Source organism: Echinops telfairi, unplaced genomic scaffold, assembly GCF_000313985.2.
Source record: "Echinops telfairi isolate 266 unplaced genomic scaffold, ASM31398v2 ScPeMD7_7424;HRSCAF=8462, whole genome shotgun sequence".
Taxonomy (NCBI): Eukaryota; Metazoa; Chordata; class Mammalia; order Afrosoricida; family Tenrecidae; genus Echinops; species Echinops telfairi.
The window spans coordinates 13,445,611-13,467,654 of record NW_022111324.1 but is presented as its reverse complement, the minus strand read 5'-3'; the positions used below and the strand labels follow the sequence as shown (position 1 = coordinate 13,467,654).

General features: G+C 39.7%; 1 protein-coding gene across 2 annotated transcripts; it reads left to right on the top strand.

Annotated features, from left to right (window-relative positions):
• The first annotated feature begins 383 nt into the window (after positions 1–383).
• TNFSF18 (TNF superfamily member 18) lies at positions 384–9,470 on the top strand. 2 transcript variants are annotated; one of them, XM_045298236.1, is made up of 3 exons: positions 384–466; positions 5,219–5,249; positions 7,850–9,470. In XM_045298236.1, the coding sequence occupies exons 1-3, from the start codon at positions 404–406 to the stop codon at positions 8,209–8,211; spliced, it is 456 nt and encodes a 151-aa protein (XP_045154171.1). In that variant the 5' UTR covers positions 384–403; the 3' UTR covers positions 8,212–9,470. The 2 variants fall into 2 exon arrangements, with proteins under 2 accessions (XP_045154171.1, XP_030743625.2); XM_030887765.2 differs by having other exon boundaries at positions 5,216–5,249.
• The last annotated feature ends 12,574 nt before the right edge of the window (positions 9,471–22,044 follow it).

Genomic DNA, 22,044 nt, shown 5'->3' with positions numbered 1-22,044 from the left:
CAGGCTATTGAGCTCGAGGGCACTTCCTCCGGCTTCAGAGAGGGGCTGTTTCATTCAATGCTTCTCTTTGATAACTTCCTCCGCACTGGTTCTTTTATCTTGTGTGTTTTTATTGGCATTCCTTCTCTTCCCGTTTCTCTCAGTTGGCCAGGCTCCAAATGAGGTCAGCGCTTAGACTAGAAGTATCGTTTTCCAACACACTGTCAGAAGGAAAACTCCACCTATCACACCCACTGCTAATTACCATAATGCTACAAAACACAACATGCTGCTTCATTCACCCATCGCTCGTGACTGTCTCCAGAAAATGAGCTTGCGTCACTTGGAGACTATGTCTTCGGACCATTCAGACCCACAAAAAGCTCGGAGACCACCCTGGAAGCCATGGTTCTGCTACGTGGCAATGTTCCTGGTGCTTTGCCTCTGCATTAGCATTACGCTCATCTTTATTTTTTTCACATTAAAGGTAAGGAGACAATAGAACATAAGGTTGTTACTTAGTATAATTCTTTTTTCTTGTGTTTTGTTTTTCTTTTGTTACCATTGTCACTCAGGATTGCCATAGCTGGTTGGAGGAAAGATAGATAGGGACAGAAATCATGTAAATTTGATTCTAGTATCATCATGGTATATGGTTACTAAGGCTTATCTAAGCATTCTGAAAGAGAAGGTATCGGAGCTAAAAGTTGGTTATAAGAACTCAATTAGTGGGGATGACTTTATTGAATCTGTCAATTGGTAAATGCCTTAGAGTATTCTCTGGAACCCTGCTAAATACTGTTGATGGAAGGGAAAAGGTGTCAAGCATGCAAGCAAGTAGTACTTTTGAAGAGCAAGATATAAAGAGATAATAATGGAAGACAAAATAAATTAAGTGATACCTGGTTATTGTTTCATTTGAGGAGGAAAGAGTAACTGAACTAGGACCAGGAATATCTGAAATCTGACTCCAAGTTTTCCAAAAATCTGTTTATGAACTTGAGGAAACCACTTAATTTTTCTGGTTACCTGTTTCTTCTTCTGAAAAAAGAGTGGTGCTGGGGAATAAACATGTTTATTATATTGTCCCTTTCAGTTATAAAATACAGTGATCAATAATTCATCTAAGTGTAGTACACAACATAACTGATTTAGGAATTTAAAAGAGGGAGTAATGATTTTGGGCTAGAGTAATCTAGGAAGGCTTCGTGGAGGAAGGAGGAAGCACACTCCTATTTAGGAATCCCGGGATATTTATCAGGAATTTCCCATGGAACTCCAGCCCAAGGTTGACCTAGAGAAAGGGGTTGGATATTGGAAATGGAAATAAGTTAGGTTCTTATTAGCAGTTTTCTTCCTGTTGAATACATAGCACTAACCAAGAGGAAGTTAAGGATTGCTATATTTAATTTAGGGATTTTCCCATTTATGAACCCATTTAAAGAAGAATATGCAATGGTATGAAATCAGTGATCATGGAAGCCAGTGAAGACTTCAAAGACATGGTACTACCACCTAAGATATTTAAAAGCAGTTAAGAAAAGAGGAGCTTATATCAAGGGCTCAAGCAGAAAATGTCTTGGAAGTGATGACGGCAACATATGTACAAATATGCTGGATACAGTTGATGTATGGAATGTTATAAGAGCTGTAAGTGTCCCCAATTAAATTATGGGAAAAGAAAAGATGCAGAAGGAAGTCATACACTCTGGGGGTTTGAATTAATTTAGTTAAATCAAGTGGGGCTTGAGCCACATTTTTACCCACTAGCCCATTCAGTTATACACTGTAAATGTATAGGTGTGAAGGTGTGACACAGAATCGTTATGAATCATACCTCTGCTTTCTCAAGGAATGCATCCAAATGAAGGCCTGGGTTCTGGTAGCCAGTTGCATAAATTCGATGAGTCATTCCATTTTTCTGTTTGCAAATCTCTTCATCTGAAAAATGGCAGTGGGGGAATGAATGTATTTATCATAATGTCTCTTCCAGCTATAAAATTCAGTGATAAATGATGCAACCAAAGGAAAGATAGCATGTAACTTAAGCATGAACTTTCTGCAGCACTGAGTTTTGAGCAGAAGAAAAGTAATTGCTAGATATTTTGAATGCTTTGATTTGTGAAATGGGGAAGGGCAAAAACAGTAATCATTTAAACTTGGAGGTGACCTTTCCTTCTAAAAGCCACTCACATTTTGCTAGCCAGATGATGTTGCAGAACCTGGTGTATAGATACGTCTCATGGGCTCTGTCATTTGACGAAGAAACCAGCGCACAAATACGGAAAATGCCTTTTGAAGGGCACAGCTTGCCCCTGGAGAGGAAGAGAGGAGGTCCATTAAAGCCAGAGGCTTCTAGAACCTCTTACTAGAATTGATCCTAGATTCTTTCTCCTGGACAACATACCCCTTCTCCAGGAGACGCTCTGTCTCTAAAGATACAGTCCCGAGCTTGTTCTAAATTTGGAGTAGTGTCAGAGTTATTCAGGGTATTGTCCTGAATGGATACACGGAGACTGTAGTTTCTCTGAGAAAAGACCAGGGGCTTGGTCAGCTTTGCGTGGAGATTCTCACTTGCCTGCGCATCCTCCCCTTGCCCTGGTGGCCACAGACATGATTGTGGATTGGACAGTGTGAAAGTGGTGGCTCCTTGTGAGGTGGCCACTTCTTTACAAGGCGCTGACATGCATGAACTTTGGAACTTTATGCTGCTTTGGTCTCCACTGGATCTTTTTCTATAAATGGTCTAGATTTCGTAAACTAATTTAAGAAGTTTAAACCAGGAAGCTAGTCGTCTTTCTAGACCAACACAAACATTCTTTTGGAAAAGGTCCTTCCTTTCTTTTTTCTTTCCTTCTTTCAGAAGACATTCAACTGAAGAGATAGGTGAGAAATTCAAGGAATTTTGTACCTTTATTAATGAAAATAACCTCACAGGCAGTATCTCTAAGAGAAGCAATTTTCAGGAGAGCCTTTGATTCATGAAATGAAGTTGAAGTTGCACTTAAAGAAGAGCAGATTCTATTTCAAAAGGATGATGTGATTGGGGTTGGTTTCCAGCAAGACATATGTTTTGGACTCTTTCAACTTAATTATGTGATCCTGGGCTTGAATCAAATGGCATTACAAGAGACTGGCCCGTCTAAGAAAGAATAAACGGAACTGAACTAAATTGGAAATCTTCTTTCATATTCTTAAAAACAGGGGCATTTGCTCCTTTTAAACATCACTTGAATTATAAACAGAACCTCCCCCACAGAGTGGTAGTGGTTAGATGACTGAGTCAGACAGGGTGGCTTTGGGTCTTAGTCTGGCTTCTTATCAGCTGTGTGATCTTTGGCAACCGACTTACTATGCTTATTCTCATTTCTTCACCTGCCAAAGGAGTGTGGTCATATTTACTGTCCGGATTAATGAAATTGTCTAGAGTCTGGTACATAGTGGCTCTCGTTACATGGTATAGATTAATATCTGGACCATTATTATTAATGACCCTACAATGAACATTTTTAAAGATATAAAAAATATGACTATTCTTCATCTGCTTCACTTCTTCAACCAAGAGGCACCAGCTTGAGGTTTTTTAGGATTAAATTGACTTTCATTTGTGACAATAATTAGAGACTAACACACTGAGGATTTTTATAGCCCTAAACATGAGGCTTTCTGCTCCTGTAAAGATGTATAGCCTCAGAGACCCTATATAAGTTCACTATGCGTTAGAATCAACTCAATGAGAGTGTTTTGGGGTTTTGGGGTTTAATAGGTAGCTATGAGGGGAATTGACTCTATAGCAGTGAGTAAGTAGACCTAAAGCAGCCCACAGGACAGTAGCTGGAATTTGTGCCGCTGATAAATCATTTGTCTGTGGCCTTCTCTGCGCACTCATTATAAATGATAGCAGATGATACAGATACTATCTGTGACATGCACTTTGGCACCATCTAATTGCTTCATTGTGTAATCATGCCTTTGTAGAAGGATTTTAAATTTCTTGAGTAGCAAGGACCAAAAATTACTTTCTTCCCCCCCTCTCACCCACAATGTGAGTATAATGTTGGGAATCTATGTGTTTAATTTTTGTGGAATTCTTCACCATCATTAGTATCTTTATCAATTTAGCTAAGGTTACAGAGCAGATCCTGGTAGATATCTGGGCAAAGCTCTTCACAATAATCATCTGATTAAGCCCAATAACAAACTTATATTGTTACTATTATTTCCTTCATTTTATAGATGATAAAATTGAACGTAAGGGAGTCTTTAATCCAGAAACCTATGCAAGGCCACCTGTATTCAAGAATCAACCTTCTCTTGCCTACTTAAGACTCTAACAATTCGCTTTTATCTTTTAAGTGTTCTCTTAAATGCCCTCCTGCCTCCCCACTTACAAGTATTCACCTCAACATCTTGACATATTGCCATTTCTGTCATTTTAAATCAAGCAAAAGCAAACATACAACACCCCCAAATCCCTTTTACTTCTCATCCCCCTCCAGATTCTACTCAAATTTTATGCTGTTTCGCCTGCCCCACCAAGAAAAGTTCCCAATTTATCTTCCCCATTCACCCTTAAACCCACTCTCATTAAGCTCTGTCCTCATCACCCCACAGAAACTAGTCTTATTAAGAAGGCCAATGGCTACCGTATTGTGAATCCCTCAGTTTATTTTCTGTCCTTCTTTTACTTGAGAGTTTCCAGAGCATTTGGACAACTGATCACGCCCCTTCACTAAACACTGTCTTCTCTTGGGTTCCAAATACGCACTCTACTGGTGTCCTTGCAGACGCACCGGCTGCTCCTGTTCTGTCTCCTTCTGAGGTTCATCTCCTCCACCTCTGAACAGCGCCGTGTCCCAGTGCCCCCACTCCTCTCCTTCGACACCCCGACTCGATGATCTCACGACTTTTATTCCTTAAAAGCATCTGAAATAAGCTGGAGATCACTACCTTTCTGGTTCTATAACTCCTTCAGTTCCAACATCATTCATCCAACTGCCTACTTTATATCTCTCCCTAGAACCTGGTAACTATCACAGACTTAATATCCCCAAACAAACTCATGGTGTGTTTTTCTCCCCCTCAATCTACACTTTCTGCAAAGATAAGAGGCCAGGATTCTCAAAGAGCTACAGAGGAGTCATGGACTTTAGGAATCTGAAGCTCTGAGTAAAACAATCAACAAAGAAATGACACTGCCCTCCTCCTGACCAATTTCTCTTTTCTCTCTCCCCAGCAGACTGCCAACAAGCCATGTATAGCTAAGTTTGGTGAGTAACCTTTTTTGTGTGCTTCCTTTTTGATGGTTCTTAGTTTTAGGCACAAGGAAGAAAGCGCAAAGGTGATCAAGAAAGCCTGTACTGTATTCTCTTTTGCTCATTCTCAGGCTCCTATTTATAGCTGTGTGTATCCTATGAGAAGAATGAGGCGTTCTGCTCCCATAGAGATTTATCAAGCCTGGGAAACCCAATTTAGGGCATGAAGGAGTTGAAATCAGCTCATTAGTAATCTAAAAACTAGGGTTACAGAAGTGAATGAGATAGAAAAGCTCACGACCTATTGAAGCTTACATTCAACGTCTATTTTTCACCACTCTCATAAGACTGGGAATGTCTGAGATCTAAGAATCAGCTTTTAATTCTGTATTATAATAAGTACAAGCCTGAGATGCTCATAGTCTTTTTCTCTGGCACGCTTACACATCCCCTGCATTGCTAATGTCTAGTCGAGTAAGTGTGGAGATGCTTCCCTGGTTCACAGATTTGTAGAGAATGATATTGAGGTTTAGGGAAATGGCCCCTCCCTCCTATTCTTCCTCTTCTACTCTGAGCTTCCGACTCACTTTTTCTTATTGACACCTTGATTTTGCATAGAAAACATGCTAAAGGTTCCAAGTTTGCTGAGCCTTAAAGCATGTCTTAGAATACATAAAAATCTTTAGGTAAATATATTTATATTACTTATACATTCCAGACTAAACATATAAATTTCTGCTAGGAATAGAAAATCTCTAGAGTTACAGATTAAAAGCACAGTTTTTTGTGAGAATAGAAAGTTTCTAGAGTGAACCCAAACAACTCAAACAGTCAACAGTCCCCATTTCATCGGAACCCTTTTTGCTTGTCTCTTTCTTGTATGTTACGTGCATGTGGGTGTGTTCCAGTTCATGGAATGGGACTCACCGTCACATGTTTGAAATGGTTCCTTGTTGTGAGGAAAGCTGAGAACCCTACATAGTACTAGTCCTTACATGATTTCTTTAAACAGGGGAAACAATGACCTTTTTTCCCTAGAGATTTGCCTTTTGCTTATAACATGTCATGAGGGAATACATCTCCTGGGTTCATTAAAGGCAAATGAAAATATCATCTCTCCTTCCAAAGATCTCTCCCTCACTCTCCTTCAGAATCTCCTTTCCACATCAGTCATTCATGTAGGGATTAGACTTAGGGATTAGAATTTAAAATAAAGTATTGTTGCGTATCAGGGTTGCCACATATAACAAAGAAATTATGGGGAATTAGAAACAATCCAGATAATTATTTTGGATGGTTAAGATCCTTTAAGGGGGAGGGAAGGCTGAAATCATACTACTGTGTAAAACCAAGCAATTAACAGATACATATTTAAAGTCCATGTGCATCTGTGAAATAAGTGGCTAGATTTCAACCCTAGATCCACTCCCTGTGACAGTATTACATTAAGGATAAACCCCGAAATCAAACCTATTGCCATTATGATTCTTACTCATATTAACCCTATAGAACAGAATAGAACTGCCACTGAGCGTCTTCCTCTTGCAGAGTGGCTAGTGGAAGCTAGTGGGTTCAAACCGCTGGCCTTTTGAGTAACAATTGACCACCTAAGCAAAGGTACCACACAGCAGAAACATATTGAAATAGTCAAGTAATGTCCACTTGTAACTTATTCATTTATAGTAGCAAATGTTTTGAGGAATTCAGGTAGATCCCATCAGATATATAGTGATACATACTTATGAACTACTGAGAAAATTCACAATTCAGACACCATGTAACTAGTTCAGGCATAAGGACATATTATTCAATTAAGGAATATTTATTTAGCACACACTAGGTACCAGGCATGCTTGTCCTTTCTCATGATACAGCATTGAATGAGAAAACTATGTCCTTAGCTTCCAAGAGATTATATTCAAGTGGCTATAAAATAAACAATAAACAAAAGACAAGTAAATGTATAGTAGGCTAGAGGGTGACACTTGGAAGAAAATTAAAGCAGGGTAAAAAGACAGAGTGGCAGATTGTTAGCAAAGGTCTCACTGAGGAGGGAATACAAAATAAATAATATTCACATAGAAAAAGCATGTAAATGTGTCCAGTATTATGAATTCTGCCTATCTCAGAGCAGAGTGTGTATCTGTGTCCTCCCCATCTTTCCCTTCCATCATTTTCTTTTCTCTAAATTTTATTTTGAGTGCCACCTAAAAACTCACTGAACTATTTCTAAGCTTCCCAACAAGAGATACTCTTAGGATTTGCAATTCATTTGAAACAATGAATTTCAAATACAAATATCAGTGATCTATAAGGAGAGTAAAACTTCTCTGTAGGGTTTCCTATGTAGGCAGTAAATCTTTATGGAAGCTGAATACTTCCTTTTTCTCGCAGCTGGTGAGTTTGAATTATAAACCTTTTGGTTATCAAATGGATAGATAACCCACAGCACCACCAGGGCGCCTTAAACAAGGAATCAGCACTTAGAATATTAGACTTGTGGTTGCAGGGCACTCTATACCAGATAAAGAAAGCACCAACAAGTGGGAACCAACTGTCTATAATCCCAGAAGATGAAATAATTAAATAACTATGTTTCCCATTTTGTCTTATAGGACCATTACGTTCAGAGTGGAAAATAACGCCTTCTGTGCCCCTTTGTGTGGAATTGGAGATGAATGGGTCAGATGATTGGAAGGTGAAAATTCACCAGAGTGGCTTCTATATCATTTATAGCCTTGTGGTGCCTAATACAACCTACAAGGGAACAGCTCCATTTGAAGTGCAGCTACTTAAAAACAACTTCATCATACAAACACTCAATGACAACTCTACTGCTCAAAATGTGGGAGGAACTTATGAATTACGAGCTGGAGATACAATAGCCTTGAGATTCAACCATAAATACCAGGTTATAGAAAGTGATACACACTGGGGGATCATATGGCTAGCAAATCCCCACTTCATCTCCCAGTAACTTAAGTTGGTCTCCTCATTCTCCTTAGCGCATGCAGGGATGCCAAAGGTCAGCGTTTCAATGCCGGTTGTCTATGTAAACGGATTAACACAGGTAGACCCCCTCTGTATGGTGACTCTTCATCGTTCATGGTTCACTGAAAAAGACTCAGAGGACAGACCAAAGACACGTGGTTACTCCTGACGCTGGCTCCACAAAGACATCTGGCTAATCTATGAGGAAATGAACACGAGAACAAGAGTGACTAGAGGAGAGGACCTCCTCCAAGAGTCTCTGTCCAGAAGTCATATTCTCACCGGAGACGTGCCTACTCTGTAAAACAAAGTTCTGCTTCTTAACCTTGCCTTCTTCTCATGTTCCTGGGCTGCTTCACTACATTTTCCTCATACTTCATCCTTGTGAAAGCATCCTCATAAACAGTAGTCAGACGGGTAGTGGGGTCACAGATACGGCACCAACCCCCTTCTTTAGATGTAGGAATGCTAGCAGGTAGGGAACACTCCATGGAGCTCTTGGGACTTGTGAGTACAGGTGGAATGAAATGGAATATCCTGGATCTGGATTTCCCTTCATTTCATCATATTCAGGATTTATAAAATCAATTAGGATAATGAAGTCATTCTGAACCTTCACTAGGGCTTCATGAGAACTTTGTGTGTCATAACATTGCCGATGGTATATAAAGAGGGATCATTGGTAATCATTGGGACTAACCACAGAAATTAGTGTTGTGCGATGTAGTAATTCTGTAGTTTCAGCTGTCTCTCCACAGTGTGAAAAATGTTTTCATATATCCATGACAATGTGAAGAAGTCAATGGCTTAGGTATTTGGGGTACAGGTTTACCAGTACGAATATGGAGATAGAGCATGCGTAACTACCTCAACTCAGAGCTGGTGATTAACAGAGCCACAGCACTTTCCACTCTGTCACAGTGCTTTGGCTCTAGAGTTGGTCATTCTGCTATTAAATTATATATCTACAGAGTTTAGCAGAATCACTTTTCAGGAGGCACATTCTTCCTGTGCTCCAGGTGGACAGAGGAGGACCACAAGGAACTTTCTTTTCTCAGAGACTTCTGTTTCTTTCCCTTCCTGGAGAAGGAAGCTCTAGAACGCTGCTCAGGGCTCACTCAACCAATCCCCTTCCCCGCTTCGAAAGGCCCATCTCAATGAAATGTGTTAACTTTTAAACTTAGCGAATAGCACTCAATTCAATGAAAGTCTGCTAACGTTTGGAGTGTTACATTCGCTGCTTGTGAGGGCTTCTTTTTATATATATATATATATATATATAATTTTATATAAATATATATTAATTTTATATATATATATAAAATTAAAAACCTTTGTATTTGTGAAAAACTGTACTATGATAATGAATATCATTTTTATTGTATAAAATTTTGTATAAATATTGTATAAAATATTATATTGTATGTGACAAAAATTGTTCAAGAGCAAGCTAACAGGCTGTTCCTGAGTAATTTTTTAAAAACAGGAGCTATAGGGCAAAAGAACTGGGTGCTTTGCTTTTCCTACATTTAGCTATTTTCTCAGGAAATTATCATTGCATTATTTGTATATTTATAGAATCTCGGTGGTATTGATAACAATTGTGCTTCAAGCAGTGGTGTGCTGGAGTTTGCTAGCACAAGCTCATGAGAGCTGATGGTTAAATTTCCAAAAGTTTTGCAATGTAACGATTAAGTACTACCCTCCTTGAAATTGGCTATGAAGGGAGTATTTGTACCATGGAAATTTGCAAACACTAAAAAGCAGGGATTCTTTGTTTGATGAGTCAGTTCAGTAGCCCATCACCATTTGTAAACCCCCCCTTGTTGATCCCCTTTGACTCCTCTCTGCCCTTCTGCCATGTCATTCCTGGAAGAATCCAGGCAGGCTAAGGGAGAAAGTCTAATTGTCTACCCCTGCAGCCAGAGAGGTGCTTGTCAACAATGTTAGCATTCTCTTGGTATTGTAACTTCTGCCTTTGTGCTCAATGTATACGGTTTCCTTGATTCTCCAATCAGTCACCTACATTTTAAGCCTATAATAAAATATATGTTGACAACTGCAGTGTAATTGATTTATTTGTGTGTTGTTAGACTAAAGTTAGCCTTCCATAGAACACAAAGGTAAGTCAGAGAAGTACTTGCCTATATAATACCTTGATATTGTCCCTATATAAAACACTAGAGCTGGAGTGATCGCTTTTGGTCACAGCTACCCTGTTTCTGATGGGCTAGTTAGACAATTTCACCATCTGACTTCTAGGCACATTGCCATCTCTATCTCACCATATTCTCACCATCAAATCTGTCACCAGCATTTCTCACCCCTCCTCGGGTAAACAAGCACTCCTGCATTTCTCATCCATGGCACCCCCATGACTATTTCGAGGCCTAGGGCCAGAGCTGACCTCCCATAATGCCTCATGACCAAAGCTGTTTCTAGGCAGCAATCACGGGATGGCCTTGCAGAAGCAGTTCCCAGGAAGCCCACAACCAGCACGGCTCTTCTGGGCCTATCTCATGGATGCCCTAGGACCCTTCCCTATCTCATACAGTACAAAAACTTGCTCCCTCAGGGGGGCAGTGCATTCCAAACCTTGACCCTGTTGGCTTCCACAGAGTGACCACCAGTACTGCACCTTCACAATTAACCTCTAAATAATAAAGTCTGTGTCTCTCAGAGTGACTCCTGATCTGGTTTCCAGGCTCTCAGCAGCTACTACTTGAGGGACACCATCCTTGTTCAAGGCATCGCCTTATACCTTCCATTTTCGCCTGTCAAAACTGACCAAGACTGTGCTTGGCTTGGGCTAGATCTCTGCCTGGAAAATGGCAGTAGAAGGATGGAGATATGACTGTACATTTGAGCAGACTAGCTCCCTAACCAAAACCCCTGACTGCCATGGAGTCAGTTCTGACTCACCGTGACCCTACAGGATGGAGGAAACTGCCCCTATGAGTTTACGAGACTGCAACTCTCTATGGGAGTAGAACGTTCTATCTTTTCCCTAGGAGGTGGCTGGTGGTTTCGAACTGCTGACCTTGTGATCAGCAGTCCAACTTGGAACCACTACACCATCAGGGCTCCTTTAGTGAAGTGTATTTACACATCTTAGAGATGAAACCTGTGCCATGGTGTTTTATCCTAATGAAGCAATTTCTTTGAGCCACGTGGGGGGCTGTGACCGGTGGGATTTTAACTGCGAGAAAAGAGGAGACTGGTAGGCTTAAGGATAAGACTTGGCACATGTAAATAGAGCAGGATCCTAGCCCCATTCTCTGAAGGTTTCCATGACCTGCAAGGATGCACCGCTATACTAGGGGTCACTCCACTAGCCAGGACTCCTCTAGGAGTCTTCTAGGCCTGCACCAATGCACAGAAAGCTGTCATACATGCCTTCCTCCTGCAGTCTTAAGGACTGAGAGACTATCTCAATGTTGTAAAACCCTCCTGTCTCTACTGCTGAGGAGTTGTCCCTGCTCTTCCTAACATCTTTCCTGGTAGAGCCAGACTCCAGCCCACTGAGAGCTTTAGCTTCCTCAGATTGGAGTCAGACACTGGTTCTCTGTATCTCCCAAAACAAAAAACCCTTGGGTGGGCAAAAAAAAAAAAGTTTGCTCTTGGCTTTTAACTGAAAAGTTGGTAGTTCAAATCCACACAGCAGTGCCATGGAAGAAAGGCCTGGGGGGCCAATTCTGTAAGATTATAACCACTGAAACCTTATAGAGAGCAGCTCTAAACTGAATTCCAGAGATCAGTCACCCATCATAAAGGGGGCCTCCCGCCAAGCTTGAATTAGGAAGGTTGATTCCTTCCCAGAACTTCTCTATTCGCATGTGGTCACTATTCTTTCTCCTTTCAGCTTCCGTTCATGTCCTTGATCTGTCCGAGGGTCATTTTGTTGCAGATTTAGCATATTGGGGGTGGTGTTTTACTCTTACTTTTACATTGATATACAGGTAGCAATATATTGGTGTTTGATTGAAACTGAATCAGGATGAGCCCTGTCTTTAACGCCTGGCTATAATTGTGTATGACCAAAAAGGATATAGGGAGGCTTATCATAAAAAAAAAAAAAACCAGAAACACAAAAAGGTTCCAATCCACATTGCAGTGGTAATAAAATAAGAACAAAAGACTAATTATAAAAACAATATAGAGGGAGGAAAAATCACTATTTATTCCTAAAGAGCATTATTACAAATGAGCATAAAACATATTTATTTTTACTTTTTGTTGTTCTAAGACTATTAAAGAAACAGGAAGGAAATAATGCTATTTTACCTAGCCAGAATAAAGCATACTATTTTATTGGGAGAATGGACCTTTTTCCCTGTTGCTCAGGTGTAGGTAGACTCTGTGGTAGTTACATAACCACGTGTCAACCTGAGGATATTAAGATAAGGTGATCAGAAGTCCCGCTTTTCAACAAATTGTCCCGCGTCCCACGGCATTTAAAAAGAGTCCCGATTTTTGGAAAGAATGCACGACAAACTAGGGAACGGCGGGAGAAAGGGAAGGGAATATACGGTTTTCAACTGCCATGTGGCTATTTCGCCAGGATATGAGTTTTATATTATTTTTGTTAATTTTATAATGTTAAATTTTAATAATGACTCATTGTTGAGGACTGATTAGCGAGAACTCCTTACGCATTGTTGATCAGTTGTTAGAATTCGACCACCATTATTTGAACTTAATGAACAATGGCATTTTTGGGCATTGGCAACGATGAAAACATTTTGTAACTGTCTCTCAGACGATACACATCATACTGCGTGCTAGTGCTAGTTAAACAAGTGATGTCAACAAATCAGCTATTCAGCTAATTTAGGTAAGTAGTTTGTTTATTTATTTCATAAATACATAAAGTTTCTTGAATTTAGCAGACACTACTGGAATGATGTGCAAAAATCATTCTATCATATTACTCAAAATTTCCCATATAGTAATATTTCCAAAAATGATCTTTTTAATGAGGTATCATTATTAAAAAATATATTGATAAGGAAAAGGTTAAATCTTGGGCATCAGGAAAAATCACAATAGAGAACAAATGGTTAGAAATATTTCATCATTTTGAAACAAACCATGTTCCATAAAATAATGCACTAAAAATTGTGGAATATGCGCTGTCCTTACCAGGAACTGATGCTGTGACTGAACACGTTTTTTTCTATGGTAAATAAAGTGTGGGCATCCGAAAACTCACAATTAAGTGTTGACACTTTGAAAGCCATTTTATGTGTGAAATATAATTTAACAAATCCTTGTGAAAAATTTCATGACCTTTTAAACAACGACAGCAATCTGCTAAAAAAAATTCGCTCAAATGAGAAATATGCCAAAGAATAAAATACTACTATACATAATTTTTAATATATTGTATTTATAAATTGTATTTATGTTGAAATTTAAAAATATATATTACAATACTATTTTTGCATTCTATGAAAATTTTTGTTGCTCCATATAGACCAAATTTTTAATCAATAACTCCACCTCTACCCCTGGTCAATGGTGTCCTGCTTTACCAATGTTAAAATCTGGTCACCTTATATTAAGAGTGAAGGGGTGAAGTCTAACCTGTCAATCAGATAGATCACAGCCTCATGACTCCTCTTTGTGGGCATGGCCTTCTCATAAGGATTCTGGGAACTTCCTTTCTTCCTCCCTGGAGGTAGGCCATGCACTCTCTCTCTGATTCACCTTCCTCTTAACAAGCCACATGGAGATGCTTCCACTGCCACTGGATCCACAAGACTTTTCACCCACTGGCCTGTGATCTTCCTGCATTCATGGCATGTGCTGTGTGAGTTTGAATAATTTATGAACTAGTATCACATATATAAGCTAATGTCAAATTTATGAACTTGATCTGGACTGGGCTGGTGTGTTTTCTCAATATCCAATTGATGCTTGATAAAAAACGCTTTCTTACACACATATGAGTGTTGCGGGATTTGTTTCTCTAGTCAATCCAATCTAACACACTCTTCCCCCAAGTCCACTGTGTATGATCTAGACAGACCCCCACTCCCACCACCACCACCACTCACACAATGCAGACTCTTCTATCCATTGTATTTGAATTTACTGGCTTCTGATAGAAAGAACCCTGGTGTTGTAGATTACATATTAGGCTGTTCAGCCCAAAGGCAGCAGTCTGTACCCACTAGCCACTGTACAGGAGAATGATGAAGCTTTCTTCTCTCATAACAATTTATAGTCTCAGAAACCCCACAGGATAGTTCTACTCTGTCATATAGGGCTGCTATAAGCCAGGATCTATTCCCTAGCTATGGGCTTGGGTTTCTCACAGCAGTTGACAAATTTAAGATGTTCAAAATAGGTTAATTGAGCTTTCGTTCCAAAGGAATACAATACTATTGAGGACACCAATTTTAGTGATTGGGACAGACAGAATAGGGTTTATGCAATCTGCCTAAGAGACTCCAGGAAGGGTTTCACAACAAGAAAAGGAAAACTCAGTGACGAGGGTCTGTTAAACGCAAACAGCTGCTTCTTTCACAGCATCCTCAGAGAGCAAAGTCCTGATTCCACATCCGGGCTTATCATTTCTGTCCTTTCTAGTGGTGTTCACTCAGTACATAGAGTATGAATTGGACTAATGTGAACTAATGGGGTTTGTTTGTTAGATGGGAAGACGCAGAGAGCCTTTTTATCTCCCCTTTCTACTCGTGGCTTCTAATATTTGAGGAGAATCTGATGACCTAAATTCCAGGTTCTGACCCAGTGTCTGTTGCATACTTACCGTTTGTTGAGTGAATAATTAAATGAATTATAAATTTACTTCAGGAATGCTGTGAATTTAACACTATCTTGTCCAGCGGGCAGAACCTTCAACCTCCCTTCCCTCACTGTATCCAATTCTACCATATATTGTTCCCAAGTTTTCTCTTCTGACCCTTTAAAATTTGTAAGGACAAACATTGCTAATATAATTGTATTAATCTGGGTACACTAGAGAAACAAATTCATAAATACGAATATGTGTATGAGAGAGTTTTATATAAAGGGTAATTGAACCTTAAGAAAGCATACCAGCCCAGTCCAGATCAAGTCCATAAGTCCAATATTAGTCCATATGTCTGATACCAATCTATAAAGTCCTCTTCAGGCTCACAAAATACATGCAATGATGCCAAATGCAGGAGGATCACAGGCCAGTGGATTGCAAGTCTTGTGGATCCAGTGGAATTGTAAGCATCTCAGCACTGGCAGGGGTCTCCATGTGGTTTCTCTGGCTCCAGAGGTCTGATTGCCTCAGAGTAGATCCATGTGGCTTCTCCAGCTCCTAGAGCATAGCACCATAGGTCTTGTCAGTAGATCGTCTCTCAGGGATTGAGCACTATCAGTAAAGAGTCTCCAAGGGAGTGAATTCAGAGAGATCCTGTCTCTCACCTTCAATGAGGAAATTCAGGAATTCCCAGAATCCTTAGGGGAAGACCATGCCCACACAGAGGGCTCATTGGCTATATATCCTGATTGACAGGCTAGACTCCACCCCTACACTCTTTTTTTTTCACCCCTACACTCTTAATCCTCAAATTGACACCAGATTGTATAACTACCAGAGTAATTAAACAAAAGGAGCCTATTAATTTATTTTCACTAGAAGTATCAGCCAATAATTTATCTCACATCGAAACTTGAAAGAGTATAAAATACTACAAAAAGCTCCATTATCATTCAATTTCATTTTTTCCACAAAAATTTTGAAGCCCTTTCATATTTGCTTAAGCTTTAGTTGGGTAGATACACCAAGAAGCAACTACCCTTCCATTTTCTTAAGTGAAAATAATTTCTTCAATGCTGAAATGCAGATTTTTTCCAAAATTAGTTCCACAGACTTTACTTCAGATTCACCAAGGATAGTGGATAAAAGGGGCAATTCTTAGGCCCATCCAAAATCTCCAGAAGAAACATTTCTAGGAAAAGGACTAGGACTTCTTTTTAGGCCATCCCCGATTGCTAGCTCATTCTTTAGTACTCTATACTTTAAAAGTCCATCATTTGCCTGTCATTTTGTTGTCCTATTGTGGCTTATGCTTTGCTGTGATGCTGGAAACGATGTCACTGGTATTTCAAATGTCAGCAGGATCACCCAAAGTGAACAGGTTTCAGTGGAGCTTTCAGGCTAAGAACAGATCATGTAGAAGGAACCGGCTGCCCACTTCAGAGGAAGTGGTCGCTGAAAACCTACGCATGGCCTCAAAGCATTGTCAAATACTGAGAGCCTGAACCACGGGGGCAGAACACTGTTGGAGATACCATGAGGGGATGGGCCCCTCAAGTCTGAGAACACTCGAAATGTGACTGAAGAAGAACTGATTTTTTGGATGGAAGTCGATGATGGTGACTGACGTGAGTCAGATAGAGCCTCTGGGAATGGAACCTTTGGGATCTTCTTTGGCTAATGGAGCATGACTCAAGGTAAAGAGAAACAGCTGCAAAAAGCATCTAATGATTGGAACTTGAAATGTGCAAAACATGAAATTAGGAAAGTTGGAAGTGGAAAAATGAAATGGACTGCATGAAGATCAATATGCTCGGCCTTAGTGAGCTGCAATGGACTGGTATTAGCTGTTTTGAATAAGAAAACCATCTGCTTTACTATGCCAGTAATAACACAATCAAGAGGTATTGCATGGCATTCAGTATCAGAAAGAATCTTGCTAAATCCACCATGAGGTACAATGTTGTTTGTGATAGGATTATATCCATCTGTCTTCAAGGAAATCCAATCAATACAACTATTATTCAAATTCAAACATCAACCACAAAAGCTTGTGATGAAGAAATTGAAGAATTCTACTGGATGGAGTTGATCAAACACGCATTCAAGAAGCACTGATAGTTATTGGTGGTTTGAATGCAAAAGTTGTAAACAAAGAAGAAAGACCAGTGTTTGGAAAATATGGACTTGGTGATAGAAATGAAGCTGGAGATAACATGATAGAGTTTTGCAAAACCAACAACACGTTCATATCAAATACCCTGTTTCCACAACACAAAAGATAAATATACACATGAACTTCCTCAGATGGAATACACAGAACTCAAATTGACTACATCTGGGGGAAGACATGATGGAGAAGCTAAATTATCAGCAACTAAAAGCAAACCAGGGGCTGATTCTGCAACAGACCATCAATTGTGTATATGCAAGTTCAGGATAAATCAGAAAAAATTAAAACAAGTTCCACAGGAGCTAAAATATTACCTTGGGTCTATCCTACCTAAATTTTGAGAACATCTCAAGAACAGATTTGAACATCTCAAGAACATCTCAAGAACATCTCGAGAACAACATCAAGAACATCTCAAGAACATCTCAAGAACATCTCAAGCACTACTGACAGAAGACCTGAGCTGTGGGAGGACATTAAGACCATCATTTATGAAGGAAACAAAGACCATTAAAAAGACAGGAAAGAAAGAGAAGATCAAAATGGATGTCAGAAGAGACTCTGAAACTGGCTCTTAATCATCGAGTAGTTATAAGGCAAATGGAAAAAAGGATGGAGCTGAATGGAAACTTTCAAAGGGAAACTTGAGAAGGGAAGGACAAATATTTTAACAAATTGTGCAAGAACCTAGGAGTAGAAAACCAAAGTGGAAGCACACGCTCAGCATATCTGAAACGGAAGGAACTCAAGAAAAAATGCAAGCCTTGAGTGCAGTCTTGAAAGATTCTTAGGCAAAACATTTCCTGCCCCCACCCAAAAAAACCCAACATTTTATTGGGAGCTAAAACAGCTATCCTATCATTCCATAGTTCTATCATATCAAGAAGTATTGTACAATTGCTGCCACAATCAATTTCAAAACCTTCTCATCCTTCTTGAACTCCTTGACATAAGCTCCCTTTAACCATCCCTCCACCCCTGGAAATCCTTATTCTATTTGCTATCTCTATAGGTTCGTCAATCCTGAGTTCCATATACTGGGAAGATTTTAACCATTCACATCAGGCTTACAATTTTGATCTCCTATAGTGATCTCTCCAGTGCACTCTGTTGGGCAATCACTCTATTCCCGTCCCTCCATTATGCACAGGGGGCAATCGGCAGAGGGTTATTTCCTCTGTAGATCGCACCCTATCTGTATCTTGAATTTGCATCGTCATCTATAGTGAAGCAAAATATCAAATGATGCAGAAACCATCTAGAAATGATAGAAAAAATACAGTCACTGTACCAAAAATAGTAGCCAACATTCCACCATTTCAGAATGTGGCGTAAATTAAGACCCAATGGTACTAAAGGAATAAGTTCAAACAGCACCGAATGCACTCACCAAAAACAAGGCTCCAGGAATTGATGGAATATCCATTGAAATGTTTTAGAAAATTGAAGAAGCACTGAAAGCCCCCATTTGTCTATGCCAGGAAATTTGGAAGACAGCCACCTGGCTAACTGACTGGAAGAGATCTATATGTATGTCCATCCCAAAGAAAGGTGACCCAACAGAATGCTCAAACTACAGGAGGATATCATTGACAGCACACACAGGTAAAATTTTATTTAAGATCATTCAGCAACGATGGCAGCAGTACACTTGCAGGGAACTGCCAGAAGTTCAGGCCGGATTCAGAAGAGGATGTGGAACAAGAGATATCATTGCTGATGTCAGATGGATCTTGGCTCAAAGCAGAAAAACCAGAATGATGTTTAAATGAGTTTCATTGACTATGCAAAGGTATTTCACTGTGTGGACTATAATAAACTGTGGATATCCTTGAGAAGAATGGGAATTCTGGAACACTTCATTGTGCTCATTCAGAACTTGTACATGGATCAAGAAGGAGCTGTGTGAACAGAACAAGGGAATACTACTGCATGGTTTAAAATCAGGAAAGGTGTGCATCAGGATTGTAACCTCTCACCATACTTATTCAATCTGTATGCTGAGCAAACAATCAGAGAAGCTGGATTATATGAAGGCAAATGTAACATCAGGCTTGAAGGAAGGCTTGTTAACAACCTGCAATATGAAGATGGCACAAGCTTGCTTGCTGAAAATGAGGCACTCAAGTACTCCCTCAATACAGGAACACTTCATTCTATTAAATTGGCATTCCCTGAAGCTTACCTTCCCAACACGGTCACTGAAGACAAATGTATGCATAAGCAAATGTGGTGAAGAAGGCTGATGATGCCCAGCTATCGAGAGATATAGTGTCTGGGGTCTTAAAGGCTTGAAGGTAAACAAGCGGCACTCTAACCCAGAAGCAATAAAGCCCACATGGAAGAAGCACACCTCAATCACAAGGTGTCAAAGGGATTAGGTATCAGGCACCAAAGAACAAAAAATCATATCATTGTGAATGAGGGGGAGTGCAGATTGGGGACCCAAGACTCAGGTGTAGGCAAATGGACATCCCTTTGCAGAGGGGTCACGGGGAGGAGATGAGTCAGTCAGGGTGCAGTGTAGCATCAACAAAACACACACCTTTCCTCTAGTTCTTAAATGCTTCCTCCCCCCCAACTATCATGATACCAATTTTACCTTACAAATCTGACTAGACCAGAGGATGTGCACTGGTACAGCTAGGAACTGGAAACACAGGGATTCCAGGACGGATGATCCCTTCAAGACCAGTGGTGAGAGTGGCGATACCGGGAGGGTGAAGGGAAGGTGGGGCAGAAAGGGTGAACTGATTACAAGGATCTACATATAACCTCCTCCCTGGGGGATAGACAACAGAAAAGTGGGTGAGGGGAGACGTTGGGCAGTGTAAGATATGACAAAATAATAATTTATAAATTATCAAGGGTTTATGAGGAAGGAGGAAAGGGGGAGGGAGGGAAAAAATGAGGCTGATACCAAGGGCTCAAGTAGAAAGCAAATGTTTTGAGAATGATGAGGGCAATAAATGTGCTTGACACAATGGATGGATGGATGGATTGTGATAAGAGTTGTATAAGCCCCCAATAAAATGGTTTAAAAATAAATAAATAAGTAAAAATAAAATTTACAGAAAAGCAAGTGAGGAAGACTGGAAGCACTTGCTGAGGAAGATCAAGAATTACAGCTTTCAGTATGGATTGCAACTCAACGTAAAGAAGACCAAACGTCCCATCACTGGACCAATCGATAAATGATAAATGGGGAAAAGATTAAAGTTGCCAAGGATTTTGTCCTGCTTAGAACCACAATTAATTGTCATGGAAGGAGAAGCCAAGAGATCAAAAGATGCTTGGCATTGGGTAAATATGCTGTGCAAGCCCTCTTTAAAGTGTTGAAAAGCAAGGATGCTACTCTGTAAGGTGTGCCTGACCGAAGCCATGGCATTTTCAATGATCTTATATGTATGTTAAAATTGGACATTGAATAAAGAACACTGAAGAAGAATAGATTAATTTGAATAATGATGCTGGCAAAGAATATTGAAAACACAATGGACTTCCAAAAAACAAACCAATCTTTCTTAGAAGAAGTACAGTCAGACTGCTCCTTAGAATCAAGGATGCCAGAATTTGTCTCATGTATTTTGGTTGTCAGGCAAGACCAGACCCTAGAGAAGGACATCATGCTTGGTAAAGTAGCTGGGCAGTGACAAAGAGGAAGATCTTTAAGACGATAGATGGACACAGTGGCTGCATCCCTGGGCTGAAACAGAAGAATCATTGTGAAGAGGGTGCAGGACCTGGTGCTGGTCTGCTCTGTTCTACACAGGATCACTAGGAGTTGGAGCCAAATGGATAGCACCTAACGACGGCGCCAAGTTTCATGATCATGTGTCTGAGCTGTTTAAAAGCCACGGATATTAGAAAAGAAGAGGAAGAAAGAGATACAGGGATCAGAAAAGGAAATGAACTGCAGGACTATGTCTAAATGAAATATCATCTCATTTTCCATGAAATCAGAAGAGATGGATGATGCCTTGCAGCCACTACTGAATAGTTGATGAAAGGCTCAAGAGATGAATCCTAATCGAAAAGAGGAAAATCATAGCACATAAATTCAAATTCACATGGAATCCAGTCTTGTTAGGTCCTTTGAGATAGGAAGAAGTTTCAAATATTTTGCCAGGAAATAATCTTGATCTTACACCAAAACTAGTCCATTAAGTTTTTGTTGAGCCAAACAAGTTTAGCTTAGTGAACAAAGAATATTTTCCCTGAGCATTATACTCTTATAAAGACATATCAATATGACTTCAAATTGACAACTAATTGTATAAGGCACGGATGAGAATGTTAAAGCACAGCAATAGTATGGGTAAAGATAATGAGAACAGTGGCACAATGAGAAGCATCTAGCCAATGTCATTGAATTGTACATGTGAAAATTCTGCAGTTATACTCTGTCATATAGAGTCACTACATATTAAAATCTACTGGATGACACAATAAGCGATGAAATGCTAATACATAAACAACCAGTTCTTAGTACAAGTTGGCTACTATCACTGTTAAATGAATAATACCATCTTTGTCCTGGTAGTCATAAATTAGTAGTCCTTTTTTCCCTAGAAAGCATCCTTGGACACATCACCTTGGTATCCCAGTCATGATTTCACCAGATTTTTAGGTCAGCGTGGGCCTTTGGCTTTTATTAGGTATCTGTGTTAGAAATAGTATTCAGCATGCTCTCAAAAATTATTGGAGCATTGTTTATTGAACTATCCATCTTCCTTTATGACTAAGAATTCACACGAGGGATATTCAATAATTTAGTTACAAAAAGCCTGAACTTTGATGAACTTGGAGGTATGTTCCTCACAGGAATAAGAGCTCCCTATGATATAGATTTTTGAATGATGGGTTTTGCACAATCGTTTCCCTAA

Excerpts from the sequence above, each read along its gene's own strand:
- TNFSF18 (XM_030887765.2), top strand. The coding sequence starts at position 404 with ATGTTCCTGGTGCTTTGCCTCTGCATTAGCATTACGCTCATCTTTATT. Across the intron at positions 467-5,215 it reads TTATTTTTTTCACATTAAAG|CAGACTGCCAACAAGCCATG; the intron begins GTAAGGAGACAA and ends CTCTCTCCCCAG. Across the intron at positions 5,250-7,849 it reads GCCATGTATAGCTAAGTTTG|GACCATTACGTTCAGAGTGG; the intron begins GTGAGTAACCTT and ends TTTGTCTTATAG.